Source organism: Leptopilina boulardi, unplaced genomic scaffold (genome assembly GCF_019393585.1).
Source record: "Leptopilina boulardi isolate dan_hultmark-lab unplaced genomic scaffold, ZJU_Lbou_2.1 LbouV2_366, whole genome shotgun sequence".
Taxonomy (NCBI): Eukaryota; Metazoa; Arthropoda; class Insecta; order Hymenoptera; family Figitidae; genus Leptopilina; species Leptopilina boulardi.
The window spans coordinates 727,820-753,429 of NW_026137936.1; the positions used below are offsets into that span (position 1 = coordinate 727,820).

Genomic DNA, 25,610 nt, shown 5'->3' on the forward strand with positions numbered 1-25,610 from the left:
GAGGAACACCCCTAATACGAACTTTAAAGCGATTTTCGTAAAAAAAAAATTTTCAAAAATATTCAATTTTTCTTAGGCAGACTATTTTATTGCAATTTCTTGCACAAAATACACCCAAAAGTGTAGAAAAAAATTGACAGCCCGATCCGAGTAGAGGAACACCCCTAATACGAACTTTAAAGCGATTTTCGTAAAAAAAAAATTTTCAAAAATATTCAATTTTTCTTAGGCAGACTATTTTATTGCAATTTCTTGCACAAAATACACCCAAAAGTGTAGAAAAAAATTGACAGCCCGATCCGAGTAGAGGAACACCTCTATTATGACCTTTAAAGCGATTTTCGAAAAAAAAAATTTTCAAAAATATTCAATTTTTCTTAGGCAGACTATTTTATTGCAATTTCTTGCACAAAATACACCCAAAAGTGTAGAAAAAAATTGACAGCCCGATCCGAGTAGAGGAACACCTCTATTATGACCTTTAAAGCGATTTTCGAAAAAAAAAATTTTCAAAAATATTCAATTTTTCTTAGGCAGACTATTTTATTGCAATTTCTTGCACAAAATACACCCAAAAGTGTAGAAAAAAATTGACAGCCCGATCCGAGTAGAGGAACACCCCTAATACGAACTTTAAAGCGATTTTCGTAAAAAAAAAATTTTCAAAAATATTCAATTTTTCTTAGGCAGACTATTTTATTGCAATTTCTTGCACAAAATACACCCAAAAGTGTAGAAAAAAATTGACAGCCCGATCCGAGTAGAGGAACACCTCTATTATGACCTTTAAAGCGATTTTCGAAAAAAAAAATTTTCAAAAATATTCAATTTTTCTTAGGCAGACTATTTTATTGCAATTTCTTGCACAAAATACACCCAAAAGTGTAGAAAAAAATTGACAGCCCGATCCGAGTAGAGGAACACCTCTATTATGACCTTTAAAGCGATTTTCGAAAAAAAAAATTTTCAAAAATATTCAATTTTTCTTAGGCAGACTATTTTATTGCAATTTCTTGCACAAAATACACCCAAAAGTGTAGAAAAAAATTGACAGCCCGATCCGAGTAGAGGAACACCCCTAATACGAACTTTAAAGCGATTTTCGTAAAAAAAAAATTTTCAAAAATATTCAATTTTTCTTAGGCAGACTATTTTATTGCAATTTCTTGCACAAAATACACCCAAAAGTGTAGAAAAAAATTGACAGCCCGATCCGAGTAGAGGAACACCTCTATTATGACTTTTAAAGCGATTTTCGAAAAAAAAAATTTTCAAAAATATTCAATTTTTCTTAGGCAGACTATTTTATTGCAATTTCTTGCACAAAATACACCCAAAAGTGTAGAAAAAAATTGACAGCCCGATCCGAGTAGAGGAACACCTCTATTATGACCTTTAAAGCGATTTTCGAAAAAAAAAATTTTCAAAAATATTCAATTTTTCTTAGGCAGACTATTTTATTGCAATTTCTTGTTCAAAATACACCCAAAAGTGTAGAAAAAAATTGACAGCCCGATCCGAGTAGAGGAACACCTCTATTATGACCTTTAAAGCGATTTTCGAAAAAAAAAATTTTCAAAAATATTCAATTTTTCTTAGGCAGACTATTTTATTGCAATTTCTTGCACAAAATACACCCAAAAGTGTAGAAAAAAATTGACAGCCCGATCCGAGTAGAGGAACACCCCTAATACGAACTTTAAAGCGATTTTCGTAAAAAAAAAATTTTCAAAAATATTCAATTTTTCTTAGGCAGACTATTTTATTGCAATTTCTTGCACAAAATACACCCAAAAGTGTAGAAAAAAATTGACAGCCCGATCCGAGTAGAGGAACACCTCTATTATGACCTTTAAAGCGATTTTCGAAAAAAAAAATTTTCAAAAATATTCAATTTTTCTTAGGCAGACTATTTTATTGCAATTTCTTGCACAAAATACACCCAAAAGTGTAGAAAAAAATTGACAGCCCGATCCGAGTAGAGGAACACCCCTAATACGAACTTTAAAGCGATTTTCGTAAAAAAAAAATTTTCAAAAATATTCAATTTTTCTTAGGCAGACTATTTTATTGCAATTTCTTGCACAAAATACACCCAAAAGTGTAGAAAAAAATTGACAGCCCGATCCGAGTAGAGGAACACCCCTAATACGAACTTTAAAGCGATTTTCGTAAAAAAAAAATTTTCAAAAATATTCAATTTTTCTTAGGCAGACTATTTTATTGCAATTTCTTGCACAAAATACACCCAAAAGTGTAGAAAAAAATTGACAGCCCGATCCGAGTAGAGGAACACCTCTATTATGACCTTTAAAGCGATTTTCGAAAAAAAAAATTTTCAAAAATATTCAATTTTTCTTAGGCAGACTATTTTATTGCAATTTCTTGCACAAAATACACCCAAAAGTGTAGAAAAAAATTGACAGCCCGATCCGAGTAGAGGAACACCTCTATTATGACCTTTAAAGCGATTTTCGAAAAAAAAAATTTTCAAAAATATTCAATTTTTCTTAGGCAGACTATTTTATTGCAATTTCTTGCACAAAATACACCCAAAAGTGTAGAAAAAAATTGACAGCCCGATCCGAGTAGAGGAACACCCCTAATACGAACTTTAAAGCGATTTTCGTAAAAAAAAAATTTTCAAAAATATTCAATTTTTTTTAGGCAGACTATTTTATTGCAATTTCTTGCACAAAATACACCCAAAAGTGTAGAAAAAAATTGACAGCCCGATCCGAGTAGAGGAACACCTCTATTATGACCTTTAAAGCGATTTTCGAAAAAAAAGATTTTCAAAAATATTCAATTTTTCTTAGGCAGACTATTTTATTGCAATTTCTTGCACAAAATACACCCAAAAGTGTAGAAAAAAATTGACAGCCCGATCCGAGTAGAGGAACACCTCTATTATGACCTTTAAAGCGATTTTCGAAAAAAAAAATTTTCAAAAATATTCAATTTTTCTTAGGCAGACTATTTTATTGCAATTTCTTGCACAAAATACACCCAAAAGTGTAGAAAAAAATTGACAGCCCGATCCGAGTAGAGGAACACCCCTAATACGAACTTTAAAGCGATTTTCGTAAAAAAAAAATTTTCAAAAATATTCAATTTTTCTTAGGCAGACTATTTTATTGCAATTTCTTGCACAAAATACACCCAAAAGTGTAGAAAAAAATTGACAGCCCGATCCGAGTAGAGGAACACCCCTAATACGAACTTTAAAGCGATTTTCGTAAAAAAAAAATTTTCAAAAATATTCAATTTTTCTTAGGCAGACTATTTTATTGCAATTTCTTGCACAAAATACACCCAAAAGTGTAGAAAAAAATTGACAGCCCGATCCGAGTAGAGGAACACCCCTAATACGAACTTTAAAGCGATTTTCGTAAAAAAAAAATTTTCAAAAATATTCAATTTTTCTTAGGCAGACTATTTTATTGCAATTTCTTGTTCAAAATACACCCAAAAGTGTAGAAAAAAATTGACAGCCCGATCCGAGTAGAGGAACACCTCTATTATGACTTTTAAAGCGATTTTCGAAAAAAAAAATTTTCAAAAATATTCAATTTTTCTTAGGCAGACTATTTTATTGCAATTTCTTGCACAAAATACACCCAAAAGTGTAGAAAAAAATTGACAGCCCGATCCGAGTAGAGGAACACCTCTATTATGACCTTTAAAGCGATTTTCGAAAAAAAAAATTTTCAAAAATATTCAATTTTTCTTAGGCAGACTATTTTATTGCAATTTCTTGTTCAAAATATACCCAAAAGTGTAGAAAAAAATTGACAGCCCGATCCGAGTAGAGGAACACCTCTATTATGACCTTTAAAGCGATTTTCGAAAAAAAAAATTTTCAAAAATATTCAATTTTTCTTAGGCAGACTATTTTATTGCAATTTCTTGCACAAAATACACCCAAAAGTGTAGAAAAAAATTGACAGCCCGATCCGAGTAGAGGAACACCCCTAATACGAACTTTAAAGCGATTTTCGTAAAAAAAAAATTTTCAAAAATATTCAATTTTTCTTAGGCAGACTATTTTATTGCAATTTCTTGCACAAAATACACCCAAAAGTGTAGAAAAAAATTGACAGCCCGATCCGAGTAGAGGAACACCTCTATTATGACCTTTAAAGCGATTTTCGAAAAAAAAAATTTTCAAAAATATTCAATTTTTCTTAGGCAGACTATTTTATTGCAATTTCTTGCACAAAATACACCCAAAAGTGTAGAAAAAAATTGACAGCCCGATCCGAGTAGAGGAACACCCCTAATACGAACTTTAAAGCGATTTTCGTAAAAAAAAAATTTTCAAAAATATTCAATTTTTCTTAGGCAGACTATTTTATTGCAATTTCTTGCACAAAATACACCCAAAAGTGTAGAAAAAAATTGACAGCCCGATCCGAGTAGAGGAACACCCCTAATACGAACTTTAAAGCGATTTTCGTAAAAAAAAAATTTTCAGAAATATTCAATTTTTCTTAGGCAGACTATTTTATTGCAATTTCTTGCACAAAATACACCCAAAAGTGTAGAAAAAAATTGACAGCCCGATCCGAGTAGAGGAACACCTCTATTATGACCTTTAAAGCGATTTTCGAAAAAAAAAATTTTCAAAAATATTCAATTTTTCTTAGGCAGACTATTTTATTGCAATTTCTTGCACAAAATACACCCAAAAGTGTAGAAAAAAATTGACAGCCCGATCCGAGTAGAGGAACACCTCTATTATGACCTTTAAAGCGATTTTCGAAAAAAAAAATTTTCAAAAATATTCAATTTTTCTTAGGCAGATTATTTTATTGCAATTTCTTGCACAAAATACACCCAAAAGTGTAGAAAAAAATTGACAGCCCGATCCGAGTAGAGGAACACCCCTAATACGAACTTTAAAGCGATTTTCGTAAAAAAAAAATTTTCAAAAATATTCAATTTTTCTTAGGCAGACTATTTTATTGCAATTTCTTGCACAAAATACACCCAAAAGTGTAGAAAAAAATTGACAGCCCGATCCGAGTAGAGGAACACCTCTATTATGACCTTTAAAGCGATTTTCGAAAAAAAAAATTTTCAAAAATATTCAATTTTTCTTAGGCAGACTATTTTATAGCAATTTCTTGCACAAAATACACCCAAAAGTGTAGAAAAAAATTGACAGCCCGATCCGAGTAGAGGAACACCTCTATTATGACCTTTAAAGCGATTTTCGAAAAAAAAAATTTTCAAAAATATTCAATTTTTCTTAGGCAGACTATTTTATTGCAATTTCTTGCACAAAATACACCCAAAAGTGTAGAAAAAAATTGACAGCCCGATCCGAGTAGAGGAACACCTCTATTATGACCTTTAAAGCGATTTTCGAAAAAAAAAATTTTCAAAAATATTCAATTTTTCTTAGGCAGACTATTTTATTGCAATTTCTTGCACAAAATACACCCAAAAGTGTAGAAAAAAAATGACAGCCCGATCCGAGTAGAGGAACACCCCTAATACGAACTTTAAAGCGATTTTCGTAAAAAAAAATTTTCAAAAATATTCAATTTTTCTTAGGCAGACTATTTTATATCAATTTCTTGCACAAAATACACCCAAAAGTGTAGAAAAAAATTGACAGCCCGATCCGAGTAGAGGAACACACTTAATACGAACTTTAAAGCGATTTTCGTAAAAAAAAAATTTTCAAAAATATTCAATTTTTCTTAGGCAGACTATTTTATTGCAATTTCTTGTTCAAAATACACCCAAAAGTGTAGAAAAAAATTGACAGCCCGATCCGAGAAGAGGAACACCTCTATTATGACCTTTAAAGCGATTTTCGAAAAAAAAAATTTTCAAAAATATTCAATTTTTCTTAGGCAGACTATTTTATTGCAATTTCTTGCACAAAATACACCCAAAAGTGTAGAAAAAAATTGACAGCCCGATCCGAGTAGAGGAACACCCCTAATACGAACTTTAAAGCGATTTTCGTAAAAAAAAAATTTTCAAAAATATTCAATTTTTCTTAGGCAGACTATTTTATTGCAATTTCTTGCACAAAATACACCCAAAAGTGTAGAAAAAAATTGACAGCCCGATCCGAGTAGAGGAACACCCCTAATACGAACTTTAAAGCGATTTCGTAAAAAAAAAATTTTCAAAAATATTCAATTTTTCTTAGGCAGACTATTTTATTGCAATTTCTTGCACAAAATACACCCAAAAGTGTAGAAAAAAATTGACAGCCCGATCCGAGTAGAGGAACACCTCTATTATGACCTTTAAAGCGATTTTCGAAAAAAAAAATTTTCAAAAATATTCAATTTTTCTTAGGCAGACTATTTTATTGCAATTTCTTGCACAAAATACACCCAAAAGTGTAGAAAAAAATTGACAGCCCGATCCGAGTAGAGGAACACCCCTAATACGAACTTTAAAGCGATTTTCGTAAAAAAAAATTTTCAAAAATATTCAATTTTTCTTAGGCAGACTATTTTATATCAATTTCTTGCACAAAATACACCCAAAAGTGTAGAAAAAAATTGACAGCCCGATCCGAGTAGAGGAACACCCCTAATACGAACTTTAAAGCGATTTTCGTAAAAAAAAAATTTTCAAAAATATTCAATTTTTCTTAGGCAGACTATTTTATTGCAATTTCTTGCACAAAATACACCCAAAAGTGTAGAAAAAAATTGACAGCCCGATCCGAGTAGAGGAACACCCCTAATACGAACTTTAAAGCGATTTTCGTAAAAAAAAAATTTTCAAAAATATTCAATTTTTCTTAGGCAGACTATTTTATTGCAATTTCTTGCACAAAATACACCCAAAAGTGTAGAAAAAAATTGACAGCCCGATCCGAGTAGAGGAACACCCCTAATACGAACTTTAAAGCGATTTTCGTAAAAAAAAAATTTTCAAAAATATTCAATTTTTCTTAGGCAGACTATTTTATTGCAATTTCTTGCACAAAATACACCCAAAAGTGTAGAAAAAAATTGACAGCCCGATCCGAGTAGAGGAACACCTCTATTATGACCTTTAAAGCGATTTTCGAAAAAAAAAAATTTTCAAAAATATTCAATTTTTCTTAGGCAGACTATTTTATTGCAATTTCTTGCACAAAATACACCCAAAAGTGTAGAAAAAAATTGACAGCCCGATCCGAGTAGAGGAACACCCCTAATACGAACTTTAAAGCGATTTTCGTAAGAAAAAAATTTTCAAAAATATTCAATTTTTCTTAGGCAGACTATTTTATTGCAATTTCTTGCACAAAATACACCCAAAAGTGTAGAAAAAAATTGACAGCCCGATCCGAGTAGAGAAACACCCCTAATACGAACTTTAAAGCGATTTTCGTAAAAAAAAAATTTTCAAAAATATTCAATTTTTCTTAGGCAGACTATTTTATAGCAATTTCTTGCACAAAATACACCCAAAAGTGTAGAAAAAAATTGACAGCCCGATCCGAGTAGAGGAACACCTCTATTATGACCTTTAAAGCGATTTTCGAAAAAAAAAATTTTCAAAAATATTCAATTTTTCTTAGGCCGACTATTTTATAGCAATTTCTTGCACAAAATACACCCAAAAGTGTAGAAAAAAATTGACAGCCTGATCCGAGTAGAGGAACACCCCTAATACGAACTTTAAAGCGATATTCGTAAAAAAAAAATTTTCAAAAATATTCAATTTTTCTTAGGCAGACTATTTTATTGCAATTTCTTGCACAAAATACACCCAAAAGTGTAGAAAAAAATTGACAGCCCGATCCGAGTAGAGGAACACCCCTAATACGAAGTTTAAAGCGATTTTCGTAAAAAAAAAATTTTCAAAAATATTCAATTTTTCTTAGGCAGACTATTTTATAGCAATTTCTTGCACAAAATACACCCAAAAGTGTAGAAAAAAATTGACAGCCCGATCCGAGTAGAGGAACACCTCTATTATGACCTTTAAAGCGATTTTCGAAAAAAAAAATTTTCAAAAATATTCAATTTTTCTTAGGCCGACTATTTTATAGCAATTTCTTGCACAAAATACACCCAAAAGTGTAGAAAAAAATTGACAGCCTGATCCGAGTAGAGGAACACCCCTAATACGAACTTTAAAGCGATATTCGTAAAAAAAAATTTTCAAAAATATTCAATTTTTCTTAGGCAGACTATTTTATTGCAATTTCTTGCACAAAATACACCCAAAAGTGTAGAAAAAAATTGACAGCCCGATCCGAGTAGAGGAACACCCCTAATACGAACTTTAAAGCGATTTTCGTAAAAAAAAAATTTTCAAAAATATTCAATTTTTCTTAGGCAGACTATTTTATTGCAATTTCTTGCACAAAATACACCCAAAAGTGTAGAAAAAAATTGACAGCCCGATCCGAGTAGAGGAACACCCCTAATACGAACTTTAAAGCGATTTTCGTAAAAAAAAAATTTTCAAAAATATTCAATTTTTCTTAGGCAGACTATTTTATTGCAATTTCTTGCACAAAATACACCCAAAAGTGTAGAAAAAAATTGACAGCCCGATCCGAGTAGAGGAACACCCCTAATACGAACTTTAAAGCGATATTCGTAAAAAAAAAATTTTCAAAAATATTCAATTTTTCTTAGGCAGACTATTTTATTGCAATTTCTTGCACAAAATACACCCAAAAGTGTAGAAAAAAATTGACAGCCCGATCCGAGTAGAGGAACACCCCTAATACGAACTTTAAAGCGATTTTCGTAAAAAAAAAATTTTCAAATTATTCAATTTTTCTTAGGCAGACTATTTTATTGCAATTTCTTGCACAAAATACACCCAAAAGTGTAGAAAAAAATTGACAGCCCGATCCGAGTAGAGGAACACCCCTAATACGAACTTTAAAGCGATTTTCGTAAAAAAAAAATTTTCAAAAATATTCAATTTTTCTTAGGCAGACTATTTTATTGCAATTTCTTGTTCAAAATACACCCAAAAGTGTAGAAAAAAACTGACACCCTGATACAAGTAGAGGAAGACAACTATTAGCACCATTAAGTCTCTTTCCAACTTAATAAAGTGCCCAAAAAATTCAAATTTTTATTTGGCAGACAATTTTATTTCAAATTCTTGCACAAAATGCTACTAAAAGTTTAGAAAGAATTAAGAAAAGAAGCAGGCGTAAAGCGCCTACATTTATGGTTTTGTGGTTTTTTAAAGTCAGATGGTTGCTATGGAAACGGTTGCCTTTTTTAACTGTTGTCATGGTAATGTTTGCTATGATAATGGTTGCCATGGAATCTTTACGAGTGTACGATGGAGTGACGGACGGACGGACGCCAAAGCGAAACTATAAGGCTTTCGGCCTTGGGCTACTAAACCCTATAAATGACAATTTTTACCGTTTTTTACAATTTTGACCCAAATGCTTCATCGGAGACCGAAAATACATTTAGATTTTAGTTAAAGTTATATTAAATTTTAAAGCACTTAATATTTGCACAGGATGTTGAACAGACAAAAAAATGGCTCGTACTTTATTATTATTAATTATTTGAGTCAAATAAATTTTACATTAAGTGTATAATTTTTGAAGAGCCGAATTTCCATTTTTACGAAATTGAAAATATCTGACAATCATTTCGACGGGAATTTTTAAAATTATCCAATCAGAAATTAACATTAATATTATGAGTTCGATTGGTTGTTATTAAAATTAGAATTTTTTAAATAAAATGTTGGGTAAAGATAAATTATGTAAAATAAAGATTCTGTCAAACAAAAATTCGGTACATAAGAAATTTGTTAAGTAAATATTCGTTTAAATAGAAATTCTGTGAAAAAATTTAATTCCGAAAATGATAATTCGTCTAAAAAATAATTATATTGAATAAAATTCTTTAAAATGAAAATTTTAACTAATAATTTTTATTGTAAATTTATAAGCCTCATTACGAATCTGACATTGAATAATCAAAACCTCAAAATGTTGTATTCAATATGGTGTATTTTTTGTTGAATATCGGATTTGCATGAATCTCATTACTTAGGGGTTGTTATTGGGGTATTGCGGATATAACAAATATTATATGATATTTTTTAAAATTCAAAATATCGTATCTAACGTGACATAAATCCTTGAAAAGATTAATAAAATTACATATTTCATAAAATAATTTTATATAATTTCGTTAAAATAGAGTGCGATTATCGATTATGAAAATATATAGTTTAGTAATCAAGAGATTTCATTTTGATGAAGTTTAGAATGTTGAGACTATCTGTTTAAGGCGAATGACTGGTATCCAAATTGGACTTTCAAGGTCTGGTCAACCATTCCATTTCAGATATACAAATTTTGATTGATCACCAATGCCGATAATTAATATTGTATCAATCGTCGTCTGGCGCTCTGATTATTTCTGGATGCGACAATGATCGGCTTCTAGGTCACACGTACCATTTTATTAACGAGTCGCTTTAATGAAACTGAAATTGATGATCGTAAAGATTGATCTGGTATCAAAATATTCCAGTGTCTCTCTTTAAACTTATATTTAGATCTTATTTTTATCTACATGAAAAATGAGTCATCTAAAATTAAATGTGTATGATTTAGATAAAAATTCATCAATTTTATTTGTTTATTATTTAATTATTAAATATTAATTCTTTCAGAAAATTTATTTTTGACAGTTTATTAGCAATAGTAATAATAATAATAATAATAATAATTTATAGAACTTGCGCAATTTCAAACACATTGGATTCATCTGTCCCTTTAGGGGATTTTGTTAATGCACATGAATGATAATAAATAAAATTCCATTCTTATTTCATGAGGGTTGTAAAAACAGTTTGATTTTTAATTCGCAATGCACACACGATCTCGCACAGTAGAGAATAATAAAAGTGTATATATATAAATGTGAGATGAGAAAAGACAGAGAGATCTGACAATCGCAGTCGAGGTTCTGGCGCAATGAAACAATTTGAATTCCACGCTGGTTATAAGACATCAGACGATTCGCGTGGTAGAAAAAAAAGTCCAATGCATGCTGGGATTGCTTATAACGACTATAAACGAACAAAAGGCCACAGAAAATGAGACAAAATAAAATGTAATTGCAAAATTACAGTCTCTTATTCAGGTGTGTCCGGTTCGTTGAAACTTATTCAAAAATTAATTAATTTTTTCAATTTACTTCCTTTCGTTTGTTTGACATATATGTAATTTAAATATTTTATATATATATAGTAATATTTTACATTAGAATATTTATGTAAATATTTTCTTTTCATAGAAAAAAAAAGTTTTCTGGGTCTCGAATAATATGGCCACGAAAGAGAAGTAGGTGATGATAATAACGAAATGGAATGCAATATCTTTGAGAGCGAAATAGAGGGTAATCTTGGAAACTTTTTCAACTTGTATCAAAAGAGGGTACATGTGTGCTATATCCGGACGAATTTTCTTCTCTTCTATATTTCTCTTTTTGCAATCGTTTATGTCTTGACAAATTTCGCTTTATCGTGAAAGTGTTGCTTTTCTTGTTCCTCTGACAATTTTAGGAGAAAGATCTCAATTTTTCGAGAATTTCTCTCTCTATATATATATATATACAAGGACAAAAGTGATGGTAGCCAATATTACGCAACTTTAATGCAATATTACTGCGGATTTACCAAATGCAGACATATCGCGTTTATACAATCCTGCACGCAATCTCGTTCATCGTCGACAGGAAGCGAGTAAAGTTCCTTATTGTTCCTTATCTTTATTTGTCAGTTCAAAATATTCTCTCACGATTCTCATATATATATATATATATAAATATAATATATGAGAATCAAATAATGTATTCATAATTTTATAAAAATTAATTGTTGTTTTCATAATATGAAAAACGCGTGCTTGACATTGTTTGAATTCTCATTTCGTTTATAGTTACATAATAATATAATTATTATAATTAGTTAATTAATTAATTTACGTATAACTTTAATGATTTTAATTTAAATATACAGATTTTTTAATATTTTGAATTAAAAAAAAAATATTGTTTATTTATACAGGTTTTGGAAGAAATTTCATGAAAAATTAAATATAATGAAAGTAATTAATTTAGATAAGAGTTGATTACTCACCACTATGTAACTCGATGCATTACTGTCAGTGGAATCTCTTTTCTTGTGAGACCCAGGGTCCCTCGAAATAATTGACGACATTTTGTCATATTAATTTATAAATAACACCCACTAAGCACTTATTGATTTTTTTCAATACTTGAAATTTTCACAAATTCACTTTAGATTCGTTGTAAACATCATGGCGCCAAATCTGTAACAAAAAAAACCAAAATTTAATTTAAATCTAATTTTTTTTTAAATGTAAAATAATTAAATAATTTAAAAAAAGTAAAAACAATTTTTTAGGGTTATAACCCTTATGAAAAGACTCTTGCGTCTATCCCAGCTGTGCCCCCCCCCTTAACTTCTACATTTTGGTATATGAATAACTGCCATTTAGTACACATACGTATTTTCACGTGTAGATTACAGGAAAAATATAGCTACACGGAAAGAAATTTAGTAGCAATATTTGATAAATCTGATAGGAAATTTTAGTATTTTCTTTTTCAAACGCGGAACATTTGGGTTTGATAACGAAAATCGGTATATTTTTACCAATAGTCTTTTTAGTAAATATATTCCAGAAATTGAAATTATTATTTCGTAAATTGATAAATTTATACGAAAAACCAGAAGTAAGTTAAACCGACGCGCACTTCGTTATTTACTAAATTTATATGAAAATTTGGAAAGATTATTTCGAAATTTGTTAAAACTATACTAAAAATTCGAAGTGGTTCAGTCGTAACAGATGACGACAGAAACACCAATAGATTCTACGCCAAAGTTTTTATCTCTTTCTCATCTCGAGGATAGACGAGGATATGAACTTTTAAATGCACACACACACATACACCGCATTGTTTTACATCGATTGGCTTATTTTTATTCCTAACCTATACCAACGATAATACGTATAACATTCGCAGAATAACGCTTCATATACAAATTTACGCTCATGTGAAAAACTGATGTGACCATTCTTATATACTAACCAGACATATTTTTCACCGCTTATGAGAAAGGTGAAATTATATCAAAACATGTTTAAAAATATAAATAAAAATCATTATTTATTGGGAAATAATTAAATATTTTATTATTTTTTGAAGAACAATTTTTTTTACTGATTTATTGTAAAATCTTCGAAATTAATTATATAAAAGAAATTCAGGTCTGTATCAAGATAATGGTAAAAAGGGGCTTGTCTAAAGAGCTTCGTCAGTCTTCGTTACCACTCGGTGAGGATCGGGCAATTCCGAACGTTCAACTTCGGCAAATTTCGTCGAATCTCGTTAACTTTGATATTTCTTTTTCAATTTTCATATCAAATATATCAAAATCTGAAATAATTATATCATTTTATAGAATTCTAATTACGAAATTTGAAATATTTGGTTAGAAAAATTGATAAAGAGCTTATTAAAATTTGACATTTTTGTGTTTCAATAAAAAGATTTCAGATTTCGTAAATATTATATCAAATTTTCTTTCCAACTATATTAAATATTCTTATTTTAATCTCAATCATTCTTAAAAATAGTATCGAAAATCGTTATCATGCCAAAATGTTCCGCAATTGTAACCAAATATACTAAAAAGTAACACCATAATATCAAATATTGCTACAAACTTTCTTTCCGTGTAGACCGATAGGATTTGATACCCCCCTTAACGTTATTTATAACTTATTTCTATATAAAAAGTGGTTACTCTTGTCGGTGTACGAAACCCTCGAATTAGTGCAAATGCAACTCGCACTTGTCCGATTTTTTTTTATTCGATAGAATTTCATTGGACATTGAGTTTCATTTTAGTCGAATTTATATTTGTTTGAATTATTTTTTGACACAACATTCATTTGTTCGTATTAATTTCTGTCCGAAACTTTTTGGGCGCGAATTTTAAAATTAACCAATCAGAAATTACCCAGAAAGTTTTTATTGATTAACTTTAAATTTAAGTAAAGGTTAATTAAGTAAAAATTCTGTAACAAATAAAAAATTAAATGAAAATTTTGTGACATAATAATTCGAAAAAATGAATATATTTATAAAAGAAAATTAATTAATTATAAAAATTGTGCAATATAGAAAATCGGTTTAATAGAAATTCTATCAAAATTTGAACAGATAAAAATTCGACTAAAAGAAAATTCTATCGAATAAAAATTCTAACAAATTAACTTTAGAGGAACCTAATTGAAAATATTAAAGAAAATTTTTGAAATGATTGTTTTATAAGAGATTATAGCAGCAACACTATCGTTGATCTTTAAAGTGGTATCAACATATATATATATATATATATATATATATATATATATACCAACAGTAAGCAACAACCTAATGGATTTAAGAGGCAAGAAATCATTGTCGGCTTAAGTTGAATATATACGACGTTAAGTTGCGAACAACCATTGCGCTTATTGGTATCGATTAAAATCGAATTGCGAAATGGTCCGAGCGCTCTTTGAAGATGACGTCATGCCACGATTCTGCATCGAGAATATAACTATGATCAAGTGTGGTAAAACTGCTGAAAGATCAAATGGAATCATATATACCTTTCTCGTTTGATCAAATCTCTACCAAATACAATTTTATACATTTGAATAATTGAAAATTCTTTTTTTTTAAATTATAAATCTTTATCTTGAAAAATGATCCATTCTAAATTCTCATTAAGCCATATACGAAAATTTATTTAACCGTTATGTGACTCTCCTCAAATATTTCCCAATCTTATTTATTTCAATTTTTTTTTATATGAATAATTAAATAAAGAAAAATTGGTGTAAATTTTATATAACTTTAAAAAATAACAATTTAGTATAAAAATATAAGAAATTTTCATATGAGAGATTCTTTTTCAATCGCCCCAGCCCAAAAAGTCAATGTTCTGGGATTGGCTTCATACTTTGGTAAATTGTTGTCCTATATGATAGTAATAAATCCCTAAAATATAAACTCATTAAAAAAATATTTGTAGAAAGTAGAGGGGGTTGAAGTTTTGACGTTAAGGGTAACATTGTCATTTTCAAATCCGTATAACTATGACAAAAGTTAATGGATTTTAATTTATCTATAATGAATTTTAATGCATTTTTCACGTACTTTTCAAAAATGTATAGGAAATTTAAAAAAAAAAAATTTTGACCCCTTTTTTTCCAAAATCAACCCTTATTTTTCGATTTTCACCCCTTCGGGTATTTTTTTTTTTTTTTATTTTATTTTCATTGGAAAGCTGAGGTTTTTTCCGATGAGCTATGTAAATATGAAAATGGGACAACAATAATTTTGTGAGAAACAGAATATTAAAGTAGGCGGTGCTGATAAGGGTGCCGTTAAGGGTAACATTGTCATTTTCAAATCTGTATAACTATGACAAAAGTTAATGGATTTTATTTTATCTATAATGAATTTTAATGCATTTTTCACGTAATTTTCAAAAATGTATACAAAATTTAAAAAAAAAATTTTTTGACCCCTTTTTTTTCAAAATCAACCCTTATTTTTCGATTTTCACCCCTTCGGGAATTTTTTTTTTAATTTTTTTTAGTTTCATTGGAAAGCTGAGGTTTTTTCCCATGAGCTATGTAAATACGAAAGTGGGACAACAATAATTTTGCGAGAAACATAATATTAAATTAGACGGTGCCTACCTAAATCCTCAAATATGGTCTCCAGGTACACCCCTTATCGGCACCGCCTACTTTAATATTCTGTTACTCACAAAATTATTGTTGTCCCATTTTCATATTTACATAGCTCATCGGAAAAAACCTCAGCTTTCCAATGAAAATAAAATAAAAAAAAAAAAAAATACCCGAAGGGGTGAAAATCGAAAAATAAGGGTTGATTTTGGAAAAAAAGGAGTCAAAAATTTTTTTTTTTAAATTTCATATACATTTTTGAAAAGTACGTGAAAAATGCATTAAAATTCATTATAGATAAATTAAAATCCATTAACTTTTGTCATAGTTATACGGATTTGAAAATGACAATGTTACCCTTAACGTCAAAACTTCAACCCCCTCTACTTTCTACAAATATTTTTTTAATGAGTTTATATTTTAGGGATTTATTACTATCATATAGGACAACAATTTACCAAAGTATGAAGCCAATCCCAGAACATTGACTTTTTGGGCTGGGGCGATTGAAAAAGAATCTCTCATATATATCCTTCAAGTTGCACTAGTTTTGAAGTAGTTTCCAATTTTGTAGGAAATATTTCACATACATATACATATAAAGAAATAAAATTGTGTGAAAAATGACTTTGTCATTATAAGGTTTTTATAATAACTTGAAGTTGATGGCAAAACAAGTGTGAATGAGTTCATTTTAAAGTGTATATTCGTAGAGATTATTTGTCAGATGTAGATGTGTCACACAAGATATATACATAAGGCAAAAACTTGCTTATAATACACGTGTATAACTGTATTAGCAGAAAATGATTCGTTGAATTATATTTAAAATTCATATACAGCTCTTGGATTTCCTTTAGCAAACATAAAACAAAGACACTAGAATGTTTTCCCAGATCTCAAATAAAGGTCGTGCAAGAACTTCTATAAATTCCCGTAGATAGCGCGTTTTACTGTTAAGATCAAGTAAAGTTGGATTTTGCTTTCTGATAAGCGAGAAACTACTAACATGATCCACGGAAGTCAAATATATATATACAAACCCGAAGAGTTTACTTTCTGTTCTTGAAATCCTGATTTCATCACAATTTCATTTTTTCCAAGTTTCATAAAAAAAAATCTATATTTGTATAAAATATGAATATTATTTAAATATAAATTTAATGCATTTTATTCTTATCAATATATTGAAGAGAAGATTGATGACATGGAGAATTTAGTTTTCCATTTTGAATAAAATTATTTCTTTATATTTTCAATTATACATGAGAGTTAATCTTTTGTCTATGTATACAAAATTATCACGAATTCAACGTGTTATTTATATGAGTGTTGAATTTAAAAATATTTTTGAACTGACTTTTTTAAAAATATAAGTATATACATATTAAATATTTTAAGTATTTTTGTTATTATAGTTAATTTTTTTAAAACTGATTTGTGTGTATTGTTGTTCTTTTAAATTTATCACTCAATTAAGATAAAAATTCTTTCTTACATTTACATATTTAGATGTAAATGGGTCATTATCAAAATAAAGGAAAAACTTGTAGCTATAAAGTGGCAATTATATTATCAGACAAAAAGGTGATGGATATTAATAAAAATCTATTCCATCACTTCTTAAATCATTAAATTTTGAAGGGCGCAATTTTAAAAATACACGAAAAAAAGGAAGAACGAATAACGTAACTTTTACTATACTTAAAAGTAAAACCTAAATTGGCCGGAGTTTCTGCGCAATTCTGACAATTTTTACTCCAGAAATAGTAAAATTTACTACTTCCAGAATAATTTTCACTATTTCAGGAGTAAATTTTACTAGTTTCGGATTAAAAATTACCAGAAATGCTCAGATACTCCACACAGTTTAGGTTTTACTTTTAAAGTAGTAAAAGTTACTTTATTCGTTTTTCCATTTTTCTTCTTGTGAGAATAAACTGTATTATTTTCAATTGAAATAATGAATAGAATTTTATGTTATGTATTGTTTCTAACGCAGAGATGAAAATGTCAAAACAAACAATTTTCGAGGTTAAAAATTCGAGGTATTTTGTTGAAATTTTTGAATAATTAAAAATTATTTTTTTTAAATATGTACGGTAATGATTTTTTGTATTGAAATTTGACATTTCAATAGAAATTATTAATTAACAAAAAAGTAATTAGCTTTTTAACAATAGGCTTATAGTATTTTTATGCCATCATTATACATTTTATTTTTGTTTTAATTATTTACTTCTTGACTGTTTATATATTTTAAAGAAAAAGTAGAGTATGGTAATGATTTTCATATTATACAGTAATCGTCGGACCAATTAAAAAATTTTTTTTTTATTAACTATACGTTGATTTTAACAAGTGCAAGAGTGTTATTCATAGTTTTGAGATGTCTCTAATATGACCCAATAATTATTTTAGCTATACTTATTATAGAAAGGAGAAGATAATAATTATTTCATTAGTAAAAGTACTTGCTGAGACATATCGTAAGGTAATTACAATTGAAGTACATTATAAAAATATTTTTATAAATTATAATTATTTATAAATTTTGGAAAAAGAAATAATTAAAACAAAAAATAATAAGTGTAAATAAATTACAACATTTCCATACTTTTTGAATACGAACGCGAATTCATTCTATTTATTGTGCACAGAAAAATATCGCAATATTATAAGTGGAAAAATTGAAAAAAAATGAGAAGAATCTCGATTGACTACTTTTTCTATATAAATTGAAATACATTTAATGTATATATGATCTTAACTAGACTATTGTTCATCGCCTACTTTAATTAGTCCATTGTTCTTTTATGAGACAATAAGCTTTTCATAACTTTTAACACTCGTAAACACAATGGCCGTACGTAAACATTGTGTCAAGACTGGTTAATAATCATATATTTATTTATGGTTTATGCATGCCCTTCTTATGTACCTGCAGTCCCATAAATAATCATTGCAGTTGTAATCAATCAACGCATTGCTGAAACCATTGCTCGCGATTTCTAGGCAATAAAGTCTTAATTATCCTCGAATATTAATTATAGTTGATTTTATTAATTAGTGTAGGTAATTTATGTATAATCGTTTCGTCATTTTTTTTTAATGGAGAATTTTTATTTTTTAAGGAGAACAATTATTTCATAATAATTGTAAAAATAAATAAATAATGAAATTATAATTAATTGAAATTATTCTTGTAAATTTTTTTCACTAAATACACCGTCCGACAAAATTCAACTTTTTTTTTCACACACGAAAAAATCAATGATTTTCAGAAACTAGGACCAAAAAAAAGATACCCGTGTCTGTCCGTTTTGCTAGATCAGGTCATTTTTTGCTTTTAGGGGTAAAAACAACCCTTAAATGAAAGGTGATAGGAAATCTTGTACAAATTAATAATTTTTTATCAAACCTGGTATCTCGGGGTTTTCCGGATCGCTGATTACGAATCTGATGTCAAATTTTCAAAATTCAAAATGGCGGATCCAATATGGCGGTCGAAATTTATAAATATTAATTATTTTTTATAAAACTTGGTGTCTATGGGTTTTTGGGGTCGCTGAGTACGAATCTAAAGTCAGATTTTTAAAATTCAAAATGGCAGATTCAATATGGCCTTTGAAATTTATAAAAGTTCGTCGAATTCACTTGAAACTTGTTACTTGAAGGTTTTTGGGGTTGCTGTTTACGAATTTGATGTCGGCTTTTCAAAATGGCGGATCCAATATGGTGGTCGAAATTTATAAATGTTATTATGTTATTATTATTATTATTATTATTATTATGTTATTATCAGCGACCCCAAAAACCCCTAGACACCAAGTTTTATAGAAAATAATTAATATTTATAAATTTCGACCGCCACATTGGATCCGCCATTTTGAATTTTGAAAATCTGACATCATATTCGTAATCAGCGACCCCAAAAACCCCTAAATAACAACTTTCAAATGAATTGGTGAATTTTTATAAATTTCGACCGCCATATTGGATCCGCCATTTTGAATTTTAGAAATCTGACATCAGATTCGTAGCAGCGACCCGGAAAACCCCGAGATACCAGGTTTCATAAAAAATTATTTTTTTGTACAAGATTTCCTATCACCTTTCATTTAAGGGTTGTTTTTACCCCTAAAAGCAAAAAATGACTTGATCTAGCAAAACGGCCAGACACGGGTATCTTTTTTTTGGTCCTAGTTTCTGAAAATTATTGATTTTTTCGTGTGTGAAAAATCGTGTCGGACGGTGATATATTTTTCCTTTTTTGACGAAAAATATTTTATCTTCCAATTTCTCTTCTTTCTTTCACGGTTTTCTTTCGTTTCCCATTTTTATTGTAGAAAATTGTTCTTTTTCACCTTCTTTGCCGTATGTATACCTGTGTATATATAATATAGGAAATTGTTTTATCATTCGTCTGATAACGATATATTATTCATATATATATATATATATATATATATGAAAGGAAATTGAACATTTATTTCCCGACATACGCGGTTATGAATATCGTGCGTTAAATGTAACATAAATTTTCTGCAGAATCTGGCATCGAAAGACTCGCATACCGGGGTGTGACAAGACATGAAATTAATATCGGTGAACATGAGAATCCTAAGGGAGAGAGACCTGCGGTTTCACGAGTTTAATTGATGCGTTCGAATCAGAGTACGGTTATCACCTCCGCGCGATCGTTAAATGTAATTTTGAAAATTGATAGGATACAGGCTTTGAATTTCCCATCATAAATGACTCGAGGATTATACTTCACGAATATCCCCCTCTGAAGTTCATTTAATTAAATTAATTAACAATTCCGCAAAGCAGATTTGCTTCTGTTGAAGTGAAATAAACTCACTGAATTTATTATATATTAATTATTTAATTCATATAATTACTAATATATTAATTAATTAAATTGCCTTTTTTTTAAATAATTTTTTAATCAACTTTGTTTATAATTAAAAAAAATGCCATTTTTCTTTTTTTGAATTTTCATTTTCGACATTTGAAAAAAATTTCATCTTAAAATTGAGTTTGACAAAAAAAAATCATGACTATAAAGTCACAAAATGAAATGAAAAATTTATTTCCAGTTCACAAGGCAATATAAATATGTTTTAAAATTACAGTAATTCTCATGCCTCGTTCAACAACAAGCCGCGGACTTTATTTTTGACCCTCTCTGATACCTGGAATGTACGTTAATTGAAACTCACCCTCGGGAGCAATTCTAGAGGACCACCCGTTGAATTGGAAGGGTGGAATATAGCGTGCGCTCAGACGTTTCTTTGTCCTTTTCAATATATATATATATATATATTTACTATATACATATTAGAAAAATAATACTCGTGATTTTAATCAATTTTCGGAAAATATTTATAATTTAAAAAATATGCGATGGATAGAAAAATATTTTGATGAATCAATTGACAATTTTGATCGACAAAGAAAGAGGGTCTTTATTAGCCCCCCTCCCCCTTCCTCCTCCTATCACAAGCAAGGGTACTTGTATACGGTAAATTTAATTTAGAGAGTTCGAATAATGGCCCTTAGGGCAGATTTCGTCTTGCTATTAAACGCATAGTTAGGTGCACAGTGTTCCGTTTTGTGCTTTCTTTCACCCCTCCTTATAAAATATTGTATATACATATATATATATATATATATATATTGTAAATCTACACATTGGACTGGAGAAATTCACCCCAAAATTTCAAGAGATTCTATATATACTCTAACGAGAATGAAATTGAAATCACGATTTGCGTCAGGTTAACGATTTGTCTGCATTGTACGCACGTTTTCTCTTGTCTATTATTATTATTATTATTATTATTATCTGAGTTGAATGCGCAAGAGACACCTACGTATATGCATTCAAGTAATGAAACATTTATAAGATGATAAACGCTCAAAGAGATCTTTGATCTCTAATTATTTCTCTTTATTTATTATTTTTGAAAAATTGGATTAAAGAACCTTTAAGTACTTTTTTAATTTTTTTTACAAATCGTTGGACATTGCTCATTAATAAATCAATTAACATATGGAAATTGTTATAAGAGAGAGAGATAGAGAGAGAGAGAGTAAGTGAGACGAAACGTTTAAATTTTTTCATAGTATAATCCATTGAGTCGCCACTCTATGAACTGTCGGTAAAGTAGAACATCAATTTTTGCGGGAAATTTAAATCGTCACAGAAAATAAAATACGAACGGTCATACATATTTTAATTTAATTTACTAATAAGGCCATTTTTCATATATTAAGATTTTGAAAAATTTCCAAACTTCACAGAAAAATAAATAGTTGTTTCAACTATATTTTGCTCTGTGTTTTGCTTTTTAACTTGACAAAGAATTTTGTGACATGGTAAATTAACGTTGTAAAAAGTGATGGGAATTCAGGGTTTACTTTTTCGCATGTGATATTCTGTGGTAAGTGACATTCTCTTTGTGCCGACCCTTGTCAGGATAAATGGAGCAAGTATCTGTATGAAACGTCAAGGGTCTAACACAAGGCAATTTTCAAAAGGTATATATATATGCCCCGTATCATCGTTCAGTGACACTATATAGCCACTTTCAAAAAGAGAAGTTATTTCCAGTATATAAACATACAAATTCCGTTTATTGAGTGATCCTTTATGGTCATTATCGAACAATTAATCAGAAAATTTTTTCTAACAAAATTCGCAAGATATTTTGTTCTATAAAAAAAATTATTATATAGTTATTTTTTATGTTTTTCCTCATTTTTTTTTTTAATTATCTTTAAAGTATAATAACATTTTTAAAATTATGGAAGAATCCTGTTTTTCAAACTTCTTGCAAATAATTTGATTATATGATTAAAATTCTGTTTGACAAACTTTTTATAATGATTGAAGGGAAATTTATATTTTTTTTTTCCAAAGAAAATGTCTTTTCATTCATAATTAATTGAATGGTAGGCCAAACAGTTAAGTCAAGTTGAAAGTTACAACAACTTCCATTAAACTTTTAGTTGAAACTGTTCCTTCTTCAGTAACTGGTTATATTCTGAAATACAAGGAACTTGAAAATTTCCTTTTTGAAGATGAATATTCTGGGATGAACTTTGAGAATTTCCGGACGAGAATCTCTCGCGGGAAAAGGAAAGTTTAATGCATCCTTGTTTTTTGAGGGGGGAAATGGTAAATAGGCTCTATATTTTTGTCAGTATGAAAAAAGTAGACGCGTGAGTAATCTTCACGGTGACAGAAAGATTATAGGTATACATAAAGCATTTTGTGAGATAATTTAAAAAAAAAAAAATTGAAATAATTTTCTATATAATTTGTAAAATTTTAAATAACACTAAAATTAAGGTCATGTTCTATTTTCTTATAGGTATATAATTTTTTTTCTTTTATATTTTATTACTTGTTTTGTAATGTTTATTTTTCAAATATTATTATTATTTATTTGGGACGATTGATTTTGTCTCGAGTTCTATGAAATTTGTCACGAGCACTGAATTGGAACTATGCGAAATTGGCAACGATTGGCTCGAGTGCCTAAACCCGCATACATATTCTTAAGTGTGTGCCACGATGCAAACGAACCTTGACACGCGTTTGAGTTCCGGTCACTCGAGCGAAAAGACCCACACTTTTATTTAATTCACACATTTTAAGTTGCACGCGATTTAACTTTTTTTTTCTATTTGACGTTATATCCAAAACTGCAGAATAATAATAATAATATTTAAAATAAAAAATAATAATAAAATTGCATAATACACTTGAACCTTATTCTTATTGAGACACATGTGTCGCGCTTCGAAGAAAGGTACATAAGAAACAAAAAATTTAGATTATGTTTTGAAATTTTTAAGTGGAAATACACAAAGCGAATCAATTCTCATTTTCACATAAATAAAAAGGAACTTTTAATGAAAGTAAAACTGTCGTAAACATAACCTATAATTTGTTTAATTCTTAGGTACCTTTCTTTGGAGCGCGTCACATATTTATAAACTGTCTCAGTAACTAAGGTTTTAGTGCAATTTTCGATTTTATTTATTATTCAATTGTTTGTTATATATTTTATTTTGTTTATTTTTTAAGTGTATTTATTTTATATTTTTTGCTTTGTAGTTAATTAATTATTATTGTTATTATTTAAATTTTTCACGATTTTTGAATAAAATTCTTTCTCTCTCCCATGCAATTATTGAATTTCAATTGGCATTCTAATGAGTATAATACATGTGTTACACTATTCTTTATTGTCAATGAGTTAGTTTTATCGACTAATTACAGGAAGCAAAAAAAGTTCATATGTATTAATCGATAAATTGTTTTAATTGTTCTCTCATTGTGTTTTCTTTAAAGAGGAAAAAGTTAAAATAATTATTTGTAATTTTAATCTGTTTTTTTATTTTAAAGTGGTACAAGTTTTGTTATAAATTAATATATATTTATTTAATTATTCAGATTTACAAACAGGTGATAAATATAAATTATATTAATTGTTATTACATTAAAAAAAAAAAGAATTTTTCAATGCACGCGAATTTGGCAAAGGAATTTTAAAAAAAAAATCTTGACAAGTAAATTGAAAATGAGAAAACACGCACGACAAGCAATAATTGGAAAAGATATTTGAAATATACTCGTTATAAATTTCTTTTCAATCCTACGTGATAATTTTGTTTAATAACTTCAATTTCCTATGGGAATATTGGGGGCGCAGAAAATTACAGTGGAAAATAATTGCAATCCGAACAGAGAAAGTTTTAAAATTTTATCTCGAATGGAAAACATTTTTGAATGCGAACATAATTATATATTATATATGAAATCAGTGTTTGTGTACTGTATAAGAATAATTTCAAAAAACGTTAAAAAAAGACAATATTAATCATATACTGCTGAGAGATTATTAATTATCTTCCGAGAATAGTTTCTTTAAATTAAGGAAAATTTTTTTTTATTAAAAGTAATCTTTTCCTTGAAACGAATTTTTTTAAGCTATTTTTGACAAAAAAAAATATCTATCGCTTTTTTCCACCAACTTTGCGAATTGAAGCGTTTGAAATGTACTATAAATCGAAAAATCTCGACATTTATAGCGAATATGGATCTGTATAAGGAATGCCGAAATGTTTCATCGTTCGATAAAATGTGAAGACACATTCTGTGAAAGCGTCCACCGCAGTTCCGGTTTGCCATTTCCTTTTTGAGCGATTCAAGGCGAGAAATGATACGCAAAAGTGAATAAATAATTGAAATCTCATACGATAAAAAAAAATTTCATCGAAAAAATATTCGCTGTGTCTATAAAGAAAATTTTTACAAAAGAGAATTTTAAAATTAAAACTGATATAAAAATAAAAATTTATTTTTAATTATATCAATAAACTTTATAAAAACAAATTTTCTAAAATATATCTAACCGATTGGCATATATAAGCTCACCGTAATATGTTTCACATTTACTGATTTGTTTATATATACGTCACTTAATTATGATTTTCTTCCAATCATCATTTGTCACACATGCGCAATAGTTGAATCACTTTGAATTACACATACACACACTCATAAAGAAAATTGATAATTTTTTTCAAATATAAAAAGATAAATCACAAATATGAGATAAGTTTTATTTGGAAAATTTGAAATAATTATGTTTAAAAAAAAAGAAAAAAAAGTAACTTGCACGGGACATTAACGACATCGAGTCTCGAGGTTTACTAATGGCGAAAGCAACTGGTAACATTAACATCATCATCTCTCCACCACCATGATTCTCACAGCATGAGACAAGCCTTATAACATACAAACGTATATACATATATATATATATGCGTTAAA

At 28.7% G+C, this 25,610-nt stretch overlaps 1 protein-coding gene across 3 annotated transcripts in view; it reads right to left on the reverse strand.

The window, feature by feature from the left end:
* The window catches only part of LOC127286913 (protein sprint), a 240,967-nt gene that overhangs the window by 147,044 nt on the left and 68,313 nt on the right, over positions 1 to 25,610 (reverse strand). For all 3 annotated transcript variants that reach the window (XM_051313554.1, XM_051313552.1, XM_051313553.1), the window contains one exon: positions 12,115 to 12,307. In XM_051313554.1, the coding sequence (XP_051169511.1) occupies positions 12,115 to 12,195 (81 nt within the window). In that variant the 5' untranslated portion in view covers positions 12,196 to 12,307. The remainder of the gene's footprint in view (positions 1 to 12,114; positions 12,308 to 25,610) is intronic.